The sequence below is a fragment of the Nothobranchius furzeri genome, chromosome 3, assembly GCF_043380555.1.
Source record: "Nothobranchius furzeri strain GRZ-AD chromosome 3, NfurGRZ-RIMD1, whole genome shotgun sequence".
Taxonomy (NCBI): domain Eukaryota; kingdom Metazoa; phylum Chordata; class Actinopteri; order Cyprinodontiformes; family Nothobranchiidae; genus Nothobranchius; species Nothobranchius furzeri.
In genome coordinates, this window is record NC_091743.1 from 64,038,255 (window position 1) to 64,058,149 (window position 19,895).

General features: G+C 40.4%; 2 protein-coding genes across 3 annotated transcripts in view; both read left to right on the forward strand.

Moving 5' to 3' along the window:
• Positions 1–140: 140 nt before the first annotated feature.
• tnfrsf1b (tumor necrosis factor receptor superfamily, member 1B) lies at positions 141–11,493 on the forward strand. Its single transcript, XM_015959033.3, has 8 exons — positions 141–658; positions 1,819–1,924; positions 8,023–8,148; positions 8,254–8,412; positions 8,623–8,862; positions 8,937–9,026; positions 9,164–9,222; positions 10,210–11,493. Exons 1-8 carry the CDS (start codon positions 608–610, stop codon positions 10,732–10,734), a joined length of 1,356 nt encoding a protein of 451 aa, XP_015814519.3. The 5' UTR covers positions 141–607; the 3' UTR covers positions 10,735–11,493.
• A 217-nt stretch (positions 11,494–11,710) lies between these two features.
• The window catches only part of trim62.1 (tripartite motif containing 62, tandem duplicate 1), a 48,513-nt gene continuing 40,328 nt past the window's right edge, over positions 11,711–19,895 (forward strand). The window contains exons 1-2 of one of the 2 annotated variants that reach the window (XM_015959030.3): positions 11,711–11,791; positions 12,817–13,355. In XM_015959030.3, the coding sequence (XP_015814516.3) occupies positions 12,948–13,355 (408 nt within the window). In that variant the 5' untranslated portion in view covers positions 11,711–11,791; positions 12,817–12,947. The remainder of the gene's footprint in view (positions 11,792–12,816; positions 13,356–19,895) is intronic. The other variant, XM_015959031.3, reaches the window with a different exon arrangement.

Sequence of the window (19,895 nt, forward strand, 5' to 3'; positions counted from 1 at the left end):
CTAGTGCATGCAGCTCAATGAGTCTGCCTCTTTTGGACTTCAGAGGATCTGAATGCTGATCCTAGGAGAGAGAATTAATCTTCACGATGTCGCTTCTGGTTATTTATTTATTTATTTTTTTTATTTTTATTTTTTCCAAATCAGCAGATTTCACCAAGAGAAGACCGTGGCAACTTCCCTGTGCGGTTTCTTTTCCTGGAGCCTCTTCTAAAATAATGATTTATAGATGATTTGATGAGTAAACTCTTGGCTTATTATTCGTTTTATTTATGCGTGTGTTATTTTATTTATTTTTATTTGTTTGCAACAAAAATTTCAGCTGACTTTGAGATCAACATAAAAACTAAGCCTGTGACGTTGCAGATTTCCCGACATTGTGTCGGCACATTAGATGAGGGACGCGTTCTCCTCTCTCTAACCTCATTATGATTAGTTGACACCAGTTCTGTGAAAGTAGGTAAGAGCGTCTGCTCGTTTCTGTCCCCAAGCACTCGTGTCGTTGCAAGGAAGTTTTTTTTTTTTTTTTTGACCCGCCTTCGGAAGATGAACAGTACAGCTCACGGGCTGGCTGCTGCATTCTGTCCTGTTGATTTACTGGAAAGGAGCAATGAAGGACATGTGGACACTGCTGGTTCTGCTGGGTGTCCTAACGACCAAGGTAGGCATATGTGTGTGTGTGTGTGTGTGTGTGTGTGTGTGTGTGTGTGTGTGTGTGTGTGTGTGTGTGTGTGTGTGTGTGTGTGTGTGTGTGTGTGTGTGCTATACTGTTATTTTATATACAGTACAGGCCAAAAGTTTGGACACACCTTCTCATTCAATGTCTTTTCTTTATTTTCATCACCATGACCATTTACAGAGGGGCCAACAAGTGCTAAACACCTCTGAGAACTCCGAGACTGTTGGAAAACCATTTCAGGTGACTACCTCTTGAAGCTTATCAAGAGAATGCCAAAATTGTACAAAGCAGTAATCAGAGCAAAGGGTGGATATTTTGAAGAAAATAGAATATAAAACATGTTCATAGTTTTGATGCCTCCAGTGAGAATCTCCCAATGTAAATGGTCATGAAAACACATACAACACATGGAGTGAGATAGTGTGTCTGAGAGAGAGAGAGAGAGAGAGAGAGAGAGAGAGAGAGAGAGAGAGAGAGAGAGAGAGAGAGAGAGAGAGAGAGAGAACAGGCCAAAGGCATCAAAACTATGAATGAACACATGTAGTTATGTACTTAACCAAATGTGGTGAAATAACTGAAAACATGTTTATATTCTATGTTCTTCAAAAAGCTACTCTTTGCTTTGATTACTGCTTTTCACACTCTTGGCATTCTCTTGGTGAGCTTCAAGAGGTAGTCCTTCAAGACTGTTCGGAAACCCATTTCAGTTGACTACCTCTGTAGCACCAGATCTGGTTCAGAAACATCCAGGTCTACCACTTCTCCTTCCTGTAACACCAGACACTCACCGCAGCACATTCTAGCTAATCATCGCTGCAGTGGTGAGGCAGCTTAACACCGACTGTGTGAGCAGTAACTGTGTCACGCTTTCCTTTTACCACACTAGAAGTTTAGTTACTTCAGTGCCCATGGTCCCCAGAGGTGAGCATGCTTATAAAGTTGTTGCAGATGAAGCAGTGAGCAGGTGTGGGTGGTCTGCTACTAAATGGGGCTTCTATTTTAAAGCTGACTCGCCCACTCAGTGGTTATGTTCTTCTTATTATAGCAAACAAATGTAGTTAAATCTTCACTGATCTGTTACCACAAAGTAAACGTGGGTTTTAGAGTTCAGATTGAGTTTTTCATGCTCTCCTCCCCTACAGGTCTGCTGCCTCCCCTATCAGCCAGATTCAGATGGAAACTGTCTCAACCAAACCACTGTGTACCTCCAGGAGGATCTGAACTTGTGCTGTAAGAAGTGCAGCCCTGGTAAGAGCTATTCTGTGAAGCATCTGTAATCTTAATTTTTTTTTCTTCCAAAAGAAAGACTCACGCCATTCATTGAGATCTATTACAGTAGCTTCTTGATGACACACATCCTGAAACACCGTGGTCAGAGTTTAGGCGTGGAAGTGTGCACCTGATGTAAACAACAAAGCAGAACTCTGGAGTGGTTACATAAGAAGTCTTATGATAAAAATGTAGAAAATTTTCCCATGAAATGTACTGTTATTCCCCAAAAATATCTTATATGGTATTGTTCCAATAAGAAAATTTTAAACTCAAATACAAAATTATATTTTTAAAAAAATCTCCCTTGGGACTAAAAATGCAAGAAACTAGTATTTAACCAAGATGTTGTTCTGTTAAATAAAGTAATTGAAGTCAGAATAAATAAAAGCTTGAGACAAAAAGTTTGACTACATTTAAATCACAAGTACATGAAACTACATGTGTCATATCTGAGGAAGTACGCTGTAAAAATTAAATGTTGAATTTACTGCAGGAAATAGGTGTAGGACACATTTTTCACATTCAGCCTGCATATTAAATTCAGAGTGACCAATCATTTCCAAAATAAAATGGTTTCTCAGTGAAGGGCCTCTTTAAATAAATTCAACATTTTATTTCTTTGACTGTAACCTTATTTGGAGCATTTGTTTCCTCACTCCTAAAACAAGAGAAGCAAAACTTGGCCAATGAAGTAAATTGAGTCCAACATTATTGTCTAGTAATGCAGCTGCTACAGAAAAACTACAAGAAATCAATCTTTTTCATATAATGCTAACACGATAATGATGTAACATGTGGTAAATGTTGTAATATGTACAAACGTGTTGCCCTATGAGTGGAACTTTGTAAAATTTTCACATTTTGTGACCATTAAGATGTTGTGAAACCACGTATTTCACACTTGCTTGTTTTGCATATGTCACATATAAAGTTCATGTGGGGTTTTTTTTTTTGTTAGGGGTGTGATTTACAAACGAGCACATTTTGAAAGCTCATCTTCTATTTTCTTTAGGAGACAAATGCTCTAAATACTCTACACTCTGCCAGTTTGTAAATAACATGTTAGATTTATCCTGCAGTTATGCCTGAACATGTTTTAATTCATCATCATGAATTTACATGAGTGCATAACATCTTCAGCTGCATGTGACAAGTATACGATTAAAAATGTATCCTGTATGATGAGTGAAACACTTCTTTGTGTGTTTTTGGAGCCAAAATGTGCCTTTAAGTTTGCGTTCACAAGAACTTTGTTCTAATTCTTGACATCTGGTGCTATTGTGGAGTCTTTGAAGCTTTTTAGCATTTAAAGAACCAACCAGCAGTTCCTCAGTGATCAGAACGACTGTAATCTGAGCCATCTGGGAGTGTTGTTGCAAAACAAAGGACCTAACGCAGACACCGATGCTGTTACTTGTCCGACTTTGATCAAGTCCATCCAGTTTGAAGATGTGCCTTTTGTTTTTTTAATGAGTGTTTTGTGTAACTCAGAAGAAAAATGTCTTGTTTTATCTGATTTGTGTTCATTGGTATATAACTAGCCCGGATTACTGTCACTTCAAGCAGAAATCTGCTGCAGGGTTTTTCTCCTTCTGTGTGAAATTACAAGGAAACACAGTTGTTTTTTTTTTTTTTTAGTTCTTCCTTTAGTTGCAGTTTGTTCACAATGTCCTTTAATAAAGGAAACAGTGCAACAACAGTAGTTAGTCCAAAGAACAGGAATGCAGTTTTACTTCTAAGTTTCCACCAGCTCCTTCCTCAAGCCACAACCTGATCTCCTGTTGCTGCTAATCTTATCTCCTCCACTTGGTGGACACTTGATTGCTTTACGCTCGTTTACGCCCCACTTCTCTGGTAAATGAGTCGAGTTGCATGCCAGAGAATGCGTTTTACCTAAAAATGTGCACTCCTTCTTGTAGCTAATAGAGAAAAAAAGGGAAGAACATTTAATTTGGGAAAGGAACATAAAATCTGGCTCAAGTGCTTTTGAAATACACATAAATTATAATTTAATTGCATATGAACTTTGCTTGACCCTCAAATGATGCATACACTGATCTTGACAGCTTATTTGTAACCTGTATGCTTTTCTTGTCATTCAAGAAAGCTGCTTTTTGAAAATATGCAATTTTAAGTTTCAACCTCCTTTCTCAGGCTTATCCCTTATCTCCAAAATACATGAAACGCTCAGTGCTTGTTCCGGAGTGTTCCATTTTTCATGTTGACCTGTTGTTGGCACCTTTTCTGCTATATACCGATGCAGCTACCAAACCGTATAATCATTTAGATTGCTAGCTAAAAAGGTGTGGTGTTTTTTTCTTGTTTATGGGGAAACTGATAGCCTGCTAATCATGTCGAGACTCGACTACTGCAACTCTCTATCATGGACTGGAGCAGTCGTCAATTCACCGCTTGCAGGTGGCTCAGAATATGGCAGCCCGCTTGCTGACAGGTAGGAGGCACAGGGATCACATAACACCAGTCTTACAAGCTCTTCACTGGCTCCCGATCACTTACAGGATTCAATTTAAAATGCTACTGATCTGTTTTAAGGCACAACACAATTTGGCCCCTCCTTATCTGTCGGAACCTTTAAACACTCATGTCCCCAAACGAAACCTCCGATCATCCTCTCTACATCTATTATCTGTTCCCAAGTCTAGGCTGAAGTCCAGAGGCGACAGAGCCTTTTACTATGGCCGCCCCCAAGCTCTGGAACAGCCTTCCCCTACAGATTAGGTCTGCTAACAGCCTTTCTGCTTTTAAGTCTCTTTTAAAAACCTACCTTTTTACCCTTGCTTTTAACTGATTTTAACATTAAGTAATTTTAGAGTCTACTGGAAGGCTCTCAGTGTTTTATCATTTTATTTTTACTGCTTGTCTGTGTACAGCACTTTGTGCAGTCTCTGATTGTTGGAAATGTGCTATATAAATAAACTTGTCACTGACATAGATATCGAGACAGACAGTAGTCAAAGCAAAATGATTTAGCTCTGCATGTCGGTCTAGCCACGCTCCATAGGAGCCTCAGCAGGTCTATCGTTGGCTGAACGGTTTTGTGTTATGCCAATCACAGAGCTCTATCGGTTTTGGTGGGCGGGATGATGCGATGGAGTGGAACAACGAAGCTGACGGTGGCTTGAAAGGGTTTGAAATCTATTTTGGCCTATTTAGCCTTTGGCTTTTCTTTGAGCCAAAAGCAGATAGAGGTACTTTAGTCCTTTTTTTAGAAAAACAATGTGTTTGCGTTATATTTGACAGTGTAGGGCAGACTTCCTCGTTAACTGACATTCGTAGCGGTGAGTACATCATGTTGTTCATTGTCCAAAAGCGTGCGGAGACTGTTTGAAAGACAACCGTAGAACAATTTATGCAAAAAGAGGGCTATGTGTAGAAGGGAAAGGGCCAGTTTGATGAATGCTTTAATATTTGATCATTAAGAACAAGGTGTTCAAAATGATTGGGTGAGGTCTTTTCAAGATTATATGTTTCAGAGGTGATTAAAATCATTCTTTTTTTTTGACAAAACATTTAATTCATCGGTTGGCATCTAAGATTTTCTATTATAAATGTTGATTTTCATTCATATTACAAAATGAGGAAATAAAATAGCTACTTAGGTCCAACACTGTTCTGAATAAATTTCAAGCACAAAAATGTTTATGTTTATGTATTTAGCAGACACTTTTGTCCAAAGCGACGTAGAAGTGATAGTCAGCATGTTTCCCTTGAGTCTAACAACAACAATAACAACAACAACAAACAATTTCCAGTCAAAAATAAGTCCAATGGATGATAAATTAGAGGAAATAACATTTAAGATTCTGGCAACAAAATCGAGAGATTTCCAGCATCTCTCTGCTTTATTCCACTCAAAAACCTGGAGTGCCACCAGCATTTCTACTAGACGATGACACTGCGTTTTGATCCTCACTCAGGGAATGGTGTGTACTAATATGCTAATCAGGCTCCACCCACATCTCACACTCTCAGCACTTCTCTAAACCAGCCTGAATATGTGAAACTCACAGCTTAACTCAGATTACTCTCGTTACCAGCAGCAATAAAGTTCCCAGTCCCAGTGTTTCTCTGACAACGTCTTTGCTTTTTTCCCCCAAAACTCCCATTTCACTGCAGCCTCTGTCAGGCATGCAGTTAGCTAACTTCCCATTTCACTGGGTCCTCGCAGCACATGCACATTAGCTGTAGAGTTCCACCCTGCATGTGGTTAGAATTGGTTCCTCTGGTGCTTTATGTGGAATAGAAAACCTGTCTAACGTCTACTTTCCCTGCACAATCAAAACAGAAATCTTCAGATAACGTGCCACTGCTTGATTTTAAACAAAACACTCAAGAGCAAATAATTAAAAGTTTGATTTTGATGAAACCCTGCATTTTGTCCTATAGACTATGTGTTAAGTGGTCAACTGAGTGTCGTTTTTGGACTTTTAAAGTTTGCTTAGTTGACAAAGCCAGCTGAAGCATCCCCAGGTCTTAATACTGGTCAGTGATGTGTGCTGTTACACAAGGGATGATGGGAAAATCACTTGATCTGATGTGGAGTCATCAGGATCACTTCTGTTTGTTTTTGCACCACAGAACAATCTTTATGCTCTTTTTGAGTTGAAGCCCTTCTTTATTAGCCTCAAAAATGTGCTTTATTTTCAAGTCACTGAATGCTGCCTGTCACTACTGTTGGCATTCATCGTTTAGATCTCATACATAGGTGTGTGGGAAGTGCAGTCAGACTGATTCAGCGGGTTTTCCCAACCGCATTTCTGCTGCAGCAGAAGTAGTGAGAGAGACAGGAAGACCCAGCTTGAAATTTAACATAAAGAAGTGGTGAGCAGTGATGAGCAAATTCTATGTTCTGGAACAGTAGCCAGGGGATATATTTACATCAGGACACACAGGGACATCAATTTTGTCAGAACTGAAATGCCTAATTGGGGCAAAGTGAATATTACCCATCAGACAAACATGTTTCATTCCAAGCCAGCTGGGGGGTTGCCAGTTTTTCTCCTTTCAAAATAAAGGAAGGAGGGACGTAGCTAACTTTTACCATCAGTGAGGGTGAGGTGGCCGGCATTTGTAACTCGACGACGGTCGGCAAAATGTTCCAGAGTTCTTTAAAGAACTGACGTCAACACCAACACCAAATGGCAGCTTCACCTCTGTCAGACCGTCCCAGCGCGGCTGTGGCCACGTAGTAGCTTACCATCGCTGGCAGTGTGTAAATGTGAGAGTGCATAGAAGCATCTTTGAGTGTCCTAAAAAGTGCTATATAAGTTTGATGTATTATTATTATTAACATCTTTTTGTTTTAATCTAGTATCGGGTAAGAAAGGCTAGAGCTAACAATGCTAACGGTGAATTAGAAACAAATAGTCAGCTCTAAAAGTTTCTCAAACTACTTTTTCAATTACCAACAACTCAATATTACAGTGAAATATGTGTGTGAAGTTATTAACGAGTCAGACTTGGTGTTTAACTTTCTTGAATGAGTCATTTAGAGCAATAACAGCAAGCTACCAGCCAGACAGTAAAAACAACACTTCCTCCATGCCAGTGGTCCTCAGTAGGCGGCCCGAGGGCCATGTGTGGCTGGTGTAATGAACAGCCAGCAGCTAAGCGCCCCCCTGGACCTCTTGCCTTGGGTCTTTTTTTGGAGTGGACCTCAGACCATTGTAATTGAGGACCTCTGCTCTATGCCCTAGGCACATTACCGTAATAAGTGCAGTAAGTGCTTCCTGCTGTAAAACACCCAAAGTGTTAGCGCCAGCTATGATAACGTTTTTATCTTCTTATAACTTACTGTGTATGACTCATTTCTGTTTGTCATCTATAATGTTCTGGCGCCGATCTGTAAACTGGCAACAGTCATGTAACCCACGTAACAGGAGTAAGAGTGATTGCACTAATCACATTTGACCACAGGATGTCATCCTCCTTTACTCTACACACTGCACCTTTAAATAGTTTCTGGCATTGTTTTTGGACTGAGAAGCTCCTTTCTGGTTTTTCTCCTCACAATTCAAATATCTGTAAAATGACTAAACCACATCTGTTCACAGGCCATCGACTGAAAGCGGAGTGCTCTGATACTAGAGACAGTGTGTGTGAGCCATGTGGACCAGGGATGTACACGGAGTACATTAACTATTCCCCAAACTGTTTTTCCTGCACTAAATGCAAGGAAGGTCAGTAAAATGCACGGCAATGTATGCAAATATATGAGGTTTGTTCACTTTCTGTGTAGTTTAATTGAATAACAACTGTGTTGATATGTTTTTGTGTTTGTCCAGAAAAACATCTTGAGCCTCAAAGGAATTGCACCTCTACACAAAACGCTAAGTGTGTTTGCAAACCTGGACACTTCTGTCATCTGGGCTTTAAGGCCCCGTACTGCGACGATTGTAGGATGTACACAAAATGCAAACCTGGTTTTGGAGTGGTTGGGTCAGGTAGGCACAGTCGTTTATACCTTACATATGACAGGATTGTCTTGTTTTTGGTTTATAACATTCATACATTTAGATGAAGATGAAGGTGTTTTTTCCTTTGATTAGACTCTTAAATGCGTATTTGTTGTTTTTATCTAACATTAACCTGCTAATTATCACATCCAGGTAATTAAAGGCACGACTGTGACATTTGTTTCTTATTGTTGTCAGTCAAGCCGGACGCAGATGTGAAGTGTGAGCCGTGCCCCAGTGGGACATTCTCTGATAAACTCTCCTATTCCGATCACTGTCGGGCCCGGACCTCAGACACAACTACGGTTCAACTCCCGTCAACCAGAGCGAACTTAGTCCCGACCGTTCACAGCAGAACAACCTCCACTCGGGCCGTGAGTTCTTTGGTTTCAGCGAACACAAGTCCTCCGACAATGAGTCACCTAGAGGATGAACATGGTACAACCTCGGTGCTTCAGGATGTTCTTTATCACATCACACCTGAGTCACATCTCTCTCGCTCCCCCTCTTAGTTGCAGTCACAGCTGGTGTCGTTGGATTCCTTTTGCTTTTGAGCGTCCTCATGCTCCTGCTGTTCCTCTACAAAATAATCTATAGGAAAGGTAACGACATCCAGCAATAAAAAGTCATTTCATCATCAGTTTTTAAGTAGAACATAAATTAACGTTATTATTAGATTCTTTTTTTTTTCCCAGTTTACTCTTACCGAAAGTTTTGTCTTTTTTTGTTTGTTTTGCAGACGTTGCAAAGTCACATCCTAAAGTGGATGCAAATGGAAACTGTGAGACTTTAGAGAAAGTAAGGTTGATGTTCTCGTCTTTGTGCATCTCGTTTTGTTTTTCACATATTTTTTCTGCAACATTACTGCTCTGCCTTCTGTTCAGCCTCTGCACATTTACACAATGTTCATTTGCTGGTGATTGTCAGAAATATTGATATTACGCTGTTTTTCTGTCTATTATTTAAACAAAGTTACAGTTCTTTGGCTGAGGTTTCCTTTTATTTAAGCTTTTTTCATTTGACTTTGTTTCAAAGTAGTTCTAAACAATCATTTTCTTAACAAACACAAACCTGTTTTATTCCATTGTTTTTGCATGTCTCAGGTTAAGTGACATCATCACCATAATCTAAATTTCAACTTTACCTTTAGGCAGGCTGCAAAGTGTGTGTTTTCTTTTCTTTCTTTCTTTTTTTAGAAATAATTGTGGAGGAATTCAGTCAAGGAAATAATTTTGATTTTAAAAGTGTGTGTGTGTGTGTGTGTGTGTGTGTGTGTGTGTGTGTGTGTGTGTGTGTGTGTGTGTGTGTGTGTGTGTGCGTGCGTGCGTGTGTGTGTGTGTGTGGTCCAAAGTCCACACTTGTAATAGACCTCACTAACCTAAAGTTCCACCTAATTTTAGTAAACATAAGTAGAAATCGTAAATTGCTCAAAATCACCTTATAAAATAGTGTGTGTGTGTGTGTGTGTGGGGGGGGGGGGGGGGGGGGGCACAGCTTCAGAAACAACGGGTCTGTGGCACAAACATTTCTCGTCTGGTTCATCTGAAACTAGTTGACATGGAATAATAAAGGCTTTTTAATCATTAGCATCTGCCTGAGTGCCTCAGATCACTTTTATCTGAAGCTAGTTTTCCTTTATTGTATTGTGTTTTAATGGGTTTGGTTTTAACCATTTTAAGCACTTTGGTCGCTGCATGTGTGTAAAGTGCTTTATGAATAATATCAATTGATCAATTGGTCAGTCGGTCCATTGATTGATTGAACTTTTCCTTTTTTCACCTTCAGGTTGACCAGAATTACTTGGTTGAGTCTCAGATGGCTTCTTTCACGCTGACCTCACAAGACCAGGAGTGTCTTTTAAAGAAAGGGAAACTTGACCAAACTCAACGCAACAACAATTGTGAAACTTTAACCAAAGTGGATGATTACACCAACCTTGAGTCCACTGGCTCTTTACAGCCCACTCTAGCTCTCAACAGTCCCACCTCTGCCTTGTCAGACCCCATGAGTTTACTGTCCAACACAGAACCTGTCAGCCTCCAGCCCAGTATCCAAACACAGTGCACCTCTCAGCCCACTAGTCCACAGATCTTCAACCCAGTAACAAACAGTCCCCACGTCAACGTCAACATCACTTTGCATTTAGGAAACGGGTCTTGTGGCGGGCCCTCATTCCAGCCCTCAGACTTAAGCCAAGCAGACTCTAAACTTTCTTTTGCATTGGAAGAAGAGTGCTTCATCACCCCAGAACAAGAAGCAGGCAGTTCTTCAAAGGCGTCAGTTCAGGAGAGTCTCTATTGCAACACGTAAAAGCTAGAAAAAAAGGCTGAAAAGCTTGTGATTTAGAGTTTATAATATTGTTCTGTAGTGAAAACAGTTCTACCGAAAACATTCCCTTGTATTGGAAGTATTTCCACAAACAGATGTTTGTTTATATGTATATACAGTGTGTTCTACATGAATATGTGATTATTACCTTTTTAACCTATGTAATGCAATAAAAACAAGAATATGTGTCATTTTCTTCACCCTCACATGAGTCACAAAATAAAAAAGGGTGATTATTTGACTTGCAGAGCCAATCTAAAATGTGATGTACACTGACACAGCTGTGTGAAACAATAAACACACAGTCCTGGATTCTTACTCTATCTGATGAAACATGCTAGAAACCTTTGCAGCTTGATTCTGATTTACGAACAGCAAATCAAAGGAAAGCAAAGGCATTAATTAAAAACAGAACCGTAAATCGTTTGCAGATTCAAATTATTAGCGCCATAAAATGTATAATAAATGATCATTTAATGCAGCTGTGTCATTAAATTAGAGCAGTATTTCATCTTTTTGTTTTCTTAATTGATTTGTTTGAATGCTACTGCCGCCTGCTGGTAGCAGGAGAGCAAAGCACCAGCTTATAATTTCATTCATTCCACTAAAACGTTTTAAGATGAATAATTCATTTTATGGGTGAGGAGTCCAAAATTTTTGTACTCCAAACTATTCATTACGCAGATGCAATTATTTGCCAGCGTATTTTATTTTTTGCTGAAATAAAAACAGCTAAAAAGGAGAGAGGAAGTGTGGGTTATTTCATTGACATTGTGGAGGGGTGTTGACGTATTCACAGAGCAACATACACAACAATTAAATTATTTAAGTAACTAATTAATACTAAATAAGGTTTATTTCGTATTAATCTTTAAATGTTCCACTCAAAATAACATGTTTATTATATTTTTAATAATAAATGTCAGCCGAGTCCACCCCCACTGACAAACACACTTGGTTTCGTCTGTTGCCGCTGTGTCGCTCCTCTTCCTGAAAAGACACTTGTGTTAAAGCCACTGATGTCGCTACTAAGACCTCGGTAGGTTCTTGCTATTTCTCCGCTTTTATCCACTTTTATTGCCAAGTCGTTTCACATTAAGTTACGTTCATGTCATATAGAACACCCGGAAGTGTCATGTTTTAATTCGTAGCTTGTTTAATTCATGTTATTCCTCTTTTTGTGTGTGTGTGTCCCTCATTCATCCTGCCCCTTCTGTGGTCGGTTGTGTTTACAAATCCACCTAACATGCAAGGTGGATTAAATAAAGTGTGTGCGGTGCTGCAGCATATGTTGGTGGTTTGTTGATTGATGCCTAGAATCCAAAAGCTTAATTCGGGCTGTTGAAACTCTCACATAGAAGAGAAATTCAAATGAGCCTTTTTCATTTTTAATCACGGGGCAGGGAGGTCGACAGAGGAGACAACGGCTGCAGGTGTTTTTCCTGTTGGATAGGAGGCTGATGGAAGCAGTTGGTGCTGGACATGTCAATAAAAAGTCATTTATTTAAAAGAACACGTTTCTAGGATTTGGGGAATGAAGCTTATCCCGGAAACCAGGTGTTGCCTCAGGTTAAGGCAGAATCTGACAAAACCAAAGTCAACCTGTTCTCTAACGACTAAGTTTAATGACATTATGCTGCTATTATTTCAGTTACAGATGGGTTTTGAGTGTTGTCTCATAACTTTGTATCATTTTTCACAGCGAAATGACTTGATAACAATTAATATTATCATTAAAGTCTAAAAACATACCAAATACTCAGATTTTTCAGGATGAATCCTTCATGAATTTGTGAAAGATCAATATTTTAATGATCAGCAGGTTTTTTTAACGGTCAACTCAATGTTGCCATGATCAGGCACTGATGGCGTAATAAAATGAGATCCAGCACTAACAGCTCACAGTAAGCTCTCTCCAAGGGGAATAGGGGTATAGAAATTCATTTAGTTAATATTTTACCCAAATAATCTACTGCAATTGCAGCGTTTTCCCCATTGTTTAAAATGTTCTTCTTAGATTAAATGAATTGACGCATTTGATCCTGATATCAGTGTGTTTTCCAGCAGTGACGGTAACATCCATTCTGAAGATTTCTGAATATATTCAGCCTACACCTACATGTGAAGCATTGACTTAGAGGCTAAACCAAGTGAACATTGTCCTCTTAAATGCAGCCCAGCCTCTGCTTTTGCAAATGGCTTGCTGTCTAAAGGACGAGCTCCTCTGTTCCATCTGCCTCAGCATCTACCAGGACCCCGTCAGTTTTGGCTGCGAGCACTACTTCTGCAGGAAGTGCATCACCGAGCACTGGAGCAGACAGGAACTTCACGGAGTGAGGGACTGCCCCGAGTGCAGGAGGACCTTTGCCGATCCGCTCCTGTCACCCAGTCTCAAGTTGTCAAACATTGTGGAGCGCTACTCGGCCTTCCCACTTGATGCTATCCTAAACGCACAGAGGAGCTCCTACCCCTGCAAAGACCACGAGAAGGTCAAGCTCTTCTGCCTCACAGACAAAAGCCTGGTGTGCTTCTTTTGCGACGAGCCAGCTCTGCACGAGCAGCACCAGGTGACCACCATCGACGAGGCGTACGAGGAGATTCAGGTCTGTCGAAAAAAAGGCACTGTCTGCTTGCAAAAGAGAAGTCTAGTTTGTAGAAGAAGTTGACAGCAGTTTGCATCATTTTCAAGTTGTTGTACTTATCCCCACCCACCCACCCACCCACCCACCCACACACCCACACACCCACACACCCACACACACACACACACACACACACACACACACACACACAGGAGCAGTGTGTTTGACTCGCGATTCCAGTGTACCCGTAAGCACATGTCTAATTCGGTTTTCTGGTAAATCCCTGCATGAGTCCGCTGACCTTAGGCCATGATAAGATTCTAGTTTGTTACTCATCCTGAGATCAGAAGTCAATGCACTTTGTAATTATTTGATATGTAAGCCATGTTGCCGGGAAGTTCTTAGAACTAAACTACAGTTCTACCCGGGCTTTTCCCTCCCAACCGAAAGCCTTTCCATGTGTTCCATGCAACTGGTCCTGCAGAATCACAAAATCACAGGAGATTTGCAAGATCACGTGTGATTTCATCAATTCACTGAATAACATTCTTCCAAGTTTGTATCCTATGGTGTTCTTTATGTCAGCCTAGAATATGTCACTTTTAAAGATATGCGACTGGAAATCTGCATGTTTCTTTTATTTTGAAAAGTTGCCAGATGGTTTGCACTTTCCTGTGTTTGACTGACATGTTCTGGAGCTTAGAAAATAGACTCTGTGTACATTCAGCAGAAGGACGCGGCGCTACACTTGTGGGATGTGCCTCTTCATGGCGGTAGAAACAAACCCATTGACTATACCGGCGGCTGTTAGCTGCATACTAGGCTACATAGATGTTCTGCATTGCATCCAGTGGAAAAATGGGGTTACTCAAAAAAAAAATCAAGATAGTTGTATTTTTATTTTTAAATGAATGACTTTGATAGAATGTTCTTAATTTTTAATAATTAATGCAGGCTTTACCCTCAGGCACACTTCAGTTTATTTAGTGTATTTTTTCAACAACCTCAGTCTGGAGAAACAGAGATTCCTTTCGACTAGCTTCATGAGTTAACAGGTAAGCCTGATTTATACTTTTGCGTCATTACGGAGACGCGCAACTCCATTATGCGTCTGCTCATGGGCTGTCTGACAGAGGGTGACGGAGAAATGCCCAAATTTTTAACTGTCAAAAGTCATGGAGATCGCAACCTTGTGATTGGTCAGGATGCCGCTTCCTTTAAATACGTCGACAGCACCACCATTGCCCTGTTAAAAAGTAAAGAAATATTTAGTGGCAGACGCGTAACAGATTGAAGAAAACTATGCGGAAAAAGTCCAAAAATGTGAATGTTTATTCACTCGGGACTGAGAGTACAAAAATACGGAGCAAACGTTTTATTCGTATTATTTAGAGGTGGCGACCACATGAAGACATGGAGGAGAATGAGGGACAAATTCGTCCATGTTATAAAACGTCTCAGAAATTCATTAAAACAATACAAACACGATAAATCAGGCTTTAGTCACAATTGGGCCTTGTGGAAAGCCAATGGGGTCAAAAATCAACTTCTGGTACTTATTTACCAACATCCAAAGCCACCACCCATGTTCAATTTGGCATCTGGCGGTTCTTTTGCGAATCCTCCTGGTGTGAGTTTAGCAGCATCTGGGCGGTACTAGCACAAGGTTTCCTGAAGTAAAGGGATGAAACACCTTAGTTCCCTAATAATTAATTACATTTCAGATTCAGGATCTTTGACAGCAACTGGTAGTTGCTGTGAGAGTATGAACTTCCATGCCACATGTCTACACAGAGTTTTCCACATAAACAGGAATGTTTCAAGTGTTTGCTTTTCTCTGGCTTTTTGAATAATTCCATTCCCACAGAGCCTAAATCCAAAAACTGTGAAACAAAGCTCCTAATCCGGTCCCTCTGGTGCTTCAGTATTCATAGCAACACATTCCAGCCTTGTGCTATGGAGCATGTTCCAATTTTCATGTCTGCATTTATCACTGCTAATTTCTGCTCTATGTCACGTCTTGGCACCCAGGAAGGTTTCTGATGAGGGACGGTCAGATTAGAGGTTTTACACTGCTCAACATTCACTGTTACACATTTTTTTTACTTTCCTTTTGAAAACAACAATGCACAAGTCTTATTCTGCTACAAGTCCTCCTTGGTGCACAGATCGCATCGCTGAGATTGCCGCAGCCTTTGACTATTCATGATGCTGACCCCCTCGACTTGTCTAAAAATACCCTTGACGTGGAGAAGTTCACTCTGCGCTAGTGCCCTGAATCAGCGAGCAGACTGTGACTGAATTATGAACTCCGTCCAACTGAAAACAGAATTGCTGAATAATAGACATGTCATTTTGAGGTTCACCAGTGCTGGGTGAACTGGGCCTTCTTGTGAGGACCCGCTGGAGGTATAATGTCTCCCAGCTGCCTGGCATTGATACAGAGGAGACGGTTCGATGGAGACTGGTCTGGGTGTGTCCTGTTTCTATCGTCACTCTCAATATATATCTTGTATAAATATTTGTTTATTTTACCACACAATGAATCTGCTCTTCACTTTTTATATTCAGCGTTTCATTGACCAGTTTGTTTAAATACACAGAACTGTGCAAACACTTTAAACCACACCCCAAGTCTTTAAAATTTTCCTTTATAGAGCCAGACTGAAAGTGATCTTGAACAATAGTTTTCTTTACACTTCAGCTGCTTTTTTAATTCATTTTTTGTCCAAATCTTTTTCCTAACCATGACAAGATGTTGTGCTGCATGCGTTTAAAAAATTGAGGTAAGTGGGAATGTTTGAGGATTAAAAATGGACGTTTCAGGTCTAAAAAGAACTATTAACAATCTTCTAAACCTGATTATGTTACTTTTATTAGAAGAAATGATCCATCAAAGACTTGAAACTGGGTCTGTAATATGATCTGATGGTCATAATGTGTCATAGGCTGTCAGCAAATTTCTTTTAGAGACGCCTTATTGATGAGAAAATAAAATTTTATACGTCAAACGCTACGCACTAAACATGAGCCGACTTCACTCAAGTTCCTGGTCAGATGGAAAATCGCCAGCTCGAATGTGCCTTTGGAATAAACAAACATGGTGGAGGAGGAGCGTGCAGTGTGCTTTTGTCGCCTCGCTCTCTTATTGGCTAGGCATCACGTTCAACAGATGGCACGCTTCAACGTGTTTGATGGTCCCGATTAATAGTCCGAGTGGTTCCGGCGTCCTTTTGAGGGGACCAGAGCACATGGCAGGAAAATCAGATCAATCATTATTGTAATTATTACTGTAATTGGGTGCATTTTTAAAGAAGTTTTAGACTCATTTCAATAAATGTGCCGTGAGCTCTAGTATGAAGGATGCCTAGTGAGTCGGGTGAAAGATTGAAACGATTCTCCTCCCGTCTGAATCACATCTCTGGCTCATCTTTAGCATTTAGGTGCTTTCTGAACCTGTTCCTAGATGAGAATTAAAAGGTTTAAAAGATAAAAACGAAAACCTTTTCTCAAGAATTGGACAGAGACTGTGTGGACAATAGTGTGGACTGTGAAAAAGTTTCAAGAAACGTAAAGAGGTATTGCTCAAGGTTGTTTAAAGGAAACTTGGGTTGCTTGGAAGCAAAATATAAATAACTGAGGGATGACTAGACATTTTACAATGCTGTGAATGTATTGGGTCGTAAACATGTAGAAAGATTTTCTCCAAACCTGCTCAACTTCTTTAGCTTCAACTGACATCATGCAGCTTTTGTTACCTCAGGACCTTTTAGCATGCTAGTGTTTTGGTTAGAATAAAATCTATCTGCACAACTGATACATTTTTAAAAGAATAAAATATTTAAATGGCTTATAAGCAAATAACGAGCTAATTTAATTATGATTACTTGTAAACATTCAGGCGTTTCGTGGTCAAGCATGAGCTTGTTGTGAATATCCGCCCAGTCATCTTCAGTTTCCAATCAGGCTCTGTTTGGGCAGCTTGAGAAAGGTCACAACTGTGAAATCTTTTAGCAGAAGTAATTAGACGCAGCACAAGATGTTTCCCCCTGCTTGGACAACAGCTCGTTCCTCTGCTTGGGATTCTTTTCAGTGCCGCAGTTTGGCATTTTGTGTTCTGGCAAGAGCTTTGGATGCTTCCCAGAACTGCAGTGCTGAAAGAGCCTGAGCATCGAGGCCCCATCGGAAACAAGCCTGACCCTTGATGAGTTTGGCATGCTCTTCTCTTTAGATGATTTGTTACGTAATGTCTGATCCTCTTCAGACAAACAGCCATCAGAAAGAGGGAGGTGGTGGCGTTTAATTATCCGCCCTCGCTCCTGAACCTGCGTTTTCTGGAGAGTATGCATTGAGAAACTAAACTTACATGCTTTCAATTTTTTTTCAGGAGGCACAAAAGGGTTTTGTGTCAAATGGAAGCAAATGTGTGAGAATTGTGCCTGCAGGCTCAGACTTCACTCAGCATAAGGCTCAACAGCATTTAACTAAATGCCAAAACAATATGGCGAGGACGTGCTAAAGCGCAGCACCAACAGTGTGGCCGGAGGGGAACATGTCATGCCAGCTTGGTGGTCTTTTTGAAATTTTGGAGGTTTTTCAGGGTGGAAAATTTATGCTGATAAGCAAGAATAGATTTGAGTAGAGAGCAAGAAGGTTTCTGCCTTTCTCTTATTTTTAATATGATTCTGTTTTGAATTCAATTTGTTTGCTCCACCATTACTGTGATGTTCATACTACTGACAAGCAATGGCTGCATTGGATTGACATTACACAGTTGATAAATGCTTTTAGTATCAGGTGTGTAGTTATTTATATTGAGTTTGGGTTAGGACATTAATCGAAATGAGAGAAACATTTTTAGCGTTGGAGTGCTCAAGAATCATCTCCTCTAAATCTGAGACCATGGTCTTGTGTCAGAAAAGGGTACAATGCCTTCTCCAGGTCAGGGACGAGCTGAGCCACAATCTTTTCAAAGTCTCTGGGATGAGTCGACTGGGATTTGAACCTCGATCTCTGCCTCTCTTCTTCGGCTGCTGCCCTAGCTAAGAAGGGATGGATAATAATAATAATAATGCATTGAACTTATATAGCGCTTTTCTAGACACCCAAAGACGCTTTTCTCACACACTCACATTCACACACTGCTAGTGATGTTAAGCTACTTGTAGCCACAGCCGCCCTGGGGAGGTCTGACAGAAGCGAGGCTGCCATTTGGCGCCGTTGGCCCCTCTGACCACCACTAACACAGGCAAGCTGGGTGAAGTGTCTTGCCCAAGGACACAACAGCAGGATACCCCTGGCAGGAGCTGGAATCGAACCCATGACCCTCCGATCATGAGGCAACCCGCTCTACCACCTGAGCTACTGCTGCCCCAGTGGATGAAGTACTTAGTAAAAAAAAAAAATAAATAAACAATATTTGGTTCGTGATTATAAATGAGAAGCTAATTGTTGTGACTGGTTAAAGACTTTTGTGAATTTTCCTGTCAAAATCACACAAAAGATAAAATTGCAAATAAAATTGAATAAAATTAAATAAAATTTTGCATTTGTACAAAAATTCTTGTTTAATTGTATCTTAAAGGTCTCGCTCACACGTGTTTTTCGGTTAATCTGCTGTGGTCTCTATAAAGTTATGTTTACCACCGTGTTGGAGCAGCAGGGAAATGTGCAAGTTTCTCAGTTTCTGAGGCATCAGACTTTCACAGAAAATAATGAAAGATTTTACTCTTTTTAGCAGGTTTCCTTCTAAAGTAAACACATTGCTGGAACCGTAAAGTGCAGTGAAGTGTTTGTAGCCTGGTTTTGTATGCGAGACTGGGATGGAGCCGACTTGTCTTCAGTTGTAAAATTCTTTGTTTAGAATGGTGACCATGCAGAAAAACGTCGTTCAATTCAAGAATTCATTCAATAAACCTAAAATAATTCTCATGTTTGTGATATTTCCTGAGGTTGGAGTTATGTCACCCATCTGTTATGTCATCCCATGACTGCGTTACCTCTGTGTTTGCTGTGGTTTTGCCTCACCGGTGTAAACATGCTTTTAGTGTGCGTATGTGTGCGCTCTTGTGGGTTTGGTTGTAATCTCCTTAGCCTGTCATGCCACTGCTTTGACCTCAGGCTCTGATTCCTTTACCGTCTTTTGATTTTCATCCTTTTCTGCCATCGTTAGCACATATGTGACAAAACCGTTACCGCACAGGCACTCAACTGTTGCATTGTAATGCACACTTGACCTTGAAACCAGTCCCATAATTGCTTGGTTGCACCTAAATGGCATTATGTGAGGCTCAATGAGCATTTATTTGCGGCTCTGCTTTTTGGATCAGTATGCAGAGATTTCACAGCAAGATGAATTATTTTGGTTACAATTGGATTTATTCTTACAATCTCACAGAATGGGATGCACCAGCTAGCTGTTAGCTTCAGCTAGCAACAGTTTTGTTGAAGGGGAGAAAAGCAAGCACTCACCACTCAAGTTCCAGGATATACTGGTAAAATCCAAGTGAATGCCAGATAGATCCACAGATTGTGGTTTGGTCCAGTCCGGTACTTTTTGTC